The 4,221-nt window shown below is 50.9% G+C and overlaps 2 protein-coding genes across 2 annotated transcripts in view; both read left to right on the forward strand.

The window, feature by feature from the left end:
- Window positions 1-77: 77 nt before the first annotated feature.
- On the forward strand, window positions 78-1,762 carry SNRPF (small nuclear ribonucleoprotein polypeptide F). The gene is made up of 4 exons (XM_015629079.3): window positions 78-257; window positions 451-576; window positions 1,004-1,068; window positions 1,647-1,762. The coding sequence occupies exons 1-4, from the start codon at window positions 255-257 to the stop codon at window positions 1,711-1,713; spliced, it is 261 nt and encodes an 86-aa protein (XP_015484565.1). The 5' UTR covers window positions 78-254; the 3' UTR covers window positions 1,714-1,762.
- A 2,291-nt stretch (window positions 1,763-4,053) lies between these two features.
- The window catches only part of AMDHD1 (amidohydrolase domain containing 1), a 9,431-nt gene continuing 9,263 nt past the window's right edge, over window positions 4,054-4,221 (forward strand). The window contains exon 1 of the mRNA XM_015629082.2: window positions 4,054-4,211. Within this exon, the coding sequence (XP_015484568.1) occupies window positions 4,069-4,211 (143 nt within the window). The 5' untranslated portion in view covers window positions 4,054-4,068. The remainder of the gene's footprint in view (window positions 4,212-4,221) is intronic.

Genomic DNA, 4,221 nt, shown 5'->3' on the forward strand with positions numbered 1-4,221 from the left:
GGGGGAGGAAACTGATCGGTCCGGCCAATGAGAGAGGCCCGCAGCAGTGGCCAGCCAATGGGCAGCCGCGCCCGTGCTCGGCGCGTCGGGGCCCTCCAGCCTATGGGGGGCGCGGCGCGGGTGAGAGGTCGGAGGTGGGAGAGCGGCGCCCCCGGAACTGGAAGCGGGAGCGGAGCTGCTCCCGTCGCCTCTCGCCTCCCGTTGTACCGCGGCGTGCACCAGGGGTTCCCGCGTGGGCCTGCGCTTCTCCCGCCATGGTGAGCGGGAGCCGGGAGGAGCGGGAGCGGCGGGAGGGGCAGGAGGGCCGGGAGGGGCAGGAGGGCCGGGAGGGGCAGGAAGGCCGGGAGCCGGGAGGAGCGGGAGCCGGGCCACTACCGGCCCCAGGCGGCTGGGCGAGGCGGAGCGGGAGTCGCTGACCGGGAGTCGCTGACCGTGTGCTTTCCCCTCCAGAGCCTGCCCCTCAACCCCAAGCCGTTCCTGAACGGGCTGACGGGGAAGCCGGTGATGGTGAAGCTGAAGTGGGGGATGGAGTACAAAGGCTACCTCGTCTCCGTGGACGGCTACATGAACATGCAGGTGAGGGGCCGGGGCATGCCTGGGACGCGGGCGGTGCCGGGCCCCGGCGCTGTGGAGGCCTCATCCCTGGCAGTGTTCGAGACCGGGCTGGATGGGGCTCTGAGCAACCTGGTCTAGGGAAAAGTGTCAGTGTCCATGGCAGGGGGTTGGAACGAGATGATGCGTAAGGACCTTTCCCGCCTATAGCTGCTGCGTGCTGGGATGAGAGGCAGTGCTCCATCCATCCATCCATCCATCCATCCATCCATCCATCCATCCATCCATCCATCCATCCTCAGTGGGGATGCTGTGCAGTATGGGAGCAGGGCATCTCAGCCACTCCCTCTCACTGTAGCCGAGCCCTGGGCTGAGGACCGAACAGTCATGTGCTTTGTGAAGCTGCTTTTATTGCTGTTGTTCTGATTTTTTTTCTCATTTTCTTTTCAAGCTTGCAAACACAGAGGAGTACATAGATGGTGCACTGTCTGGACACCTGGGTGAAGTTTTGATAAGGTAATTGGGGGTACTTGTTTATGGTGGAGGAAGGCTCTAAATTACCTCACCACTTTCATTAAAGCTTGTACTGGTGGGTGCCGTGTTTCTTGTCTAATTAAGATGCTAAGTGTAGCACTTACAGGAAGGCTGTGAACGTGTCTTTTATGTCAAAGTCCCTTCTGAAAAGAAAAAAATAAATTTTTGAATATATTTAAAGAAGCATTTACTATCCCCTTTGTGGTGACTAAATACTTTTTTTTTCCACATTATTGTATATCTGGGAATCCTTTGGCATTGTAAACCAGTGCATTGCCACTGGAAACATTTCACATGCTTGGAAGTTAGACTTGACTGTAACTGTTCAACCAGAAGTAAAAATTTTTTTGTACAGCAGTGTCAAAACAGTTATTACATTTATGAAGTTGTGCAGTGTAATGTATTGTGTGGAAAAGGAGTACAAGGTCAACAGCAGCATTTTGTTCCGTAGAATTTGGCTGTTGCCAGGCTACATTTAAGCAGGAAAATGTTGAAAGCATGTTTTATGTGGGGAAAATAATAATGTTTATAGCTAAGGGAACTCTTGATTCTATTTACAGGTGCAATAATGTTTTGTACATCAGAGGTGTGGAAGAAGAGGAAGAAGATGGAGAAATGAGAGAATAGGTGTTTTGTATTTCTGGAAATAAATTTTTTTTCTTTTTTGTTTTTCATACTTTTGTAGTAAGGTGTTTACTTTTTTCCATTGTGTTTTAGTGTGAAAAAAAATTACCCTTTGAAAGGTCTTTAATATTTTATTGGTGTCCAAAAAACTAATGCTGGAGGAACAACAGGTAATTGTTTCAATTTAAAGCTGAAAATATTAAAAGGAAAAGCGAGTGTTTAAAAAAATACCAGTTATCTTCCCATCTGAAACACAGGACGACTTGGCAGTCTCTATATTCTACAGTATGTATGTAGTGACTATTTAAATATATTTAATCTTTAAACATGTTTATAGAACATTTGGAATTATCTGGGAGGATTTCACTGCAGGTGAGGTGTGGAGATCTGTTAAACCCCAGTTTCTCTCAGAAATATTCTCCTGCTTTGCATCAGGAAGCTGGGAGTGTGGCTGTATAGTCATTGAGGAAGGACAAACTTGTATCAACTTAGTAGCCAACAGCCACACAAACCAAAGGCTCCTGGCAGCTGTAGAGATCCACAGACCTCATTGGCATTAACAGAGTTGAGACAAGAGACTGCAGAACGGGAATGTGCTTTGTGAGTCTCTGCTGAAGAGTGGAAAGGATGCTGTGGTCCTCCTCAGCATGTCGTGAAGAGAAGATGTTCTGTCTAAAAGCTGCACAGGTTGTGGCTGCAGTAGGTGCTTGTGAAGTGCAGATCTCCAGCCCTGTTGGCTGGGATCACACATCCTTTCAGAGACAGCTGGAGTGGGCAGTGCTGGATGCTCAGGGCTGCAGTAGGATAGAACACTGGTTATATGAACTGGGGGAAGGACACCAGCCTGTCAGGATAGATCCTGCAGAGAAATACCTCCTCGTTTCTTATGTTGGAAGTCATCCCTGGAGTTATCCATGTGTTCCTTTAATATTGACATATGTAAGCTTCTGATCCTCAGGGTTTAAATCGGGATCTGACCTTGATTCTTGGAGACGCCTAGAGCACAAAACACTTTTTCTTTAAAAGTGTAACAACACAGCTCACAGGTGTGCTGATTTTTCCTTTTTTCCCCCTCCACTGCAACATGCTGTGTTTCATTCCTGACAAAACAGCTCTCAGCCCACCACCACTGCTTAAGCACCACCCACAATGGGATGTCCTGTGCTTGTTACTATGCTGTTGCCAGGTTCCTCTTCAATATCTGCTTTCAAACATTGTGATGCTGCTGGGGAGCGCCAAAGTCAGCAGCAGGAACTCCTGGAAATGGTGAAGTACCCTCTACAAGCTCTCCTGTCAATCTTCTGCATGCCTAAGTGAGAGTTTAGGAGGAAGACAAAGATTATGTCAGTGGAACAGCACCACAAGGTAACACCCAACACTATTGTAGCTATACTCACTTTTCAGGTTTGGTAATAAGTACAAATTACTGGGCTTTAGATGCAAATCTTGCCTCATTTGCAAACAAGACTTCACCAGAAGGGCTCTTTCAAAGAGTCAACATATCCAACTGTTTTGGCTGAACTGGAGTATGTATATGCACATAGGTGTGTTACTGGTGTTTTAAATCAATTCTCTTTCTAAAAGAGAAGAAGGTGTCTAAAGAAGATTATCACCCCGGGAGAAGTGTTTGAGGGAACACTTCTTTAGAAAGACACTCAATTTTTCATCTGGGAAAATACTGGAGTCCCATAGACGCTATGAATATGTGAAGAGAGAAGAGAAAACCAAAAGTCCGTGTTGGGAGCAAATATTTGCTCTCTGATTCTCCCATCTCTCGTTCACTAGGGGGCAGCAGAATAGCACAAACGTTTCGTTATTGGAATCGGATAAATTAATACCTGCCTGGATAAATGAATGTCTGCCTGAATAACTGGCGCGGTGCGTGGGAGTTGTGGTCCCTCGGGGCTTGTTGCTGGGATGCGGGCAAAGTGGTTGGCGGCGGCAAAATGAAGGATGCTGGAGAGGTGATGGACGCCGGGGAGGGAGCACGTGGGCAAAAAAAACCTCTCCCAAATCAGAAGTTTCTGTTATCTTGGCAAAGGGAGATCTCCAGGTGGTGCTGTGAGGACTGAGAGCCCCAACTGCGGCACCCGATGCTTCGGAGCCGGTCACGAAGCAGCGGGATGCACGGATATTATCACGTTATCCTGGACCGAACCCAGCCCAGCATCCCGCTCCCGGAGCGGGCTGCAGCCGCGTTCGGGCAGCCCGAGCCGGGCAGGGCCAAGGCTGGGTCCGGAGCCGGGGTCGGGCCGGTGCCGGGCGAGGCGGGGCAGGACGGGGGGCGGGAGGGGCGCTCGGCCGCGCCGCCCCGGGGGACTTTGAGCCGAGCGGCCCCGGCACTCGGTGTTCGCCACCATGGCGGGCCGGCAGCGACACCGGCTGCTGCTGGAGAACGCCGAGCAGCTGGTGCTGGTGTGCGGCCGGCGGGAGCCCTACCTGCGGAGGGACGGCGCTGCCAGCCTGGGCGTGCTGCGGGCAGCCAGCCTGGTGGTGGGGATGTGAGTGCGG

Source organism: Parus major, chromosome 1A (assembly GCF_001522545.3).
Source record: "Parus major isolate Abel chromosome 1A, Parus_major1.1, whole genome shotgun sequence".
NCBI lineage: Eukaryota > Metazoa > Chordata > Aves > Passeriformes > Paridae > Parus > Parus major.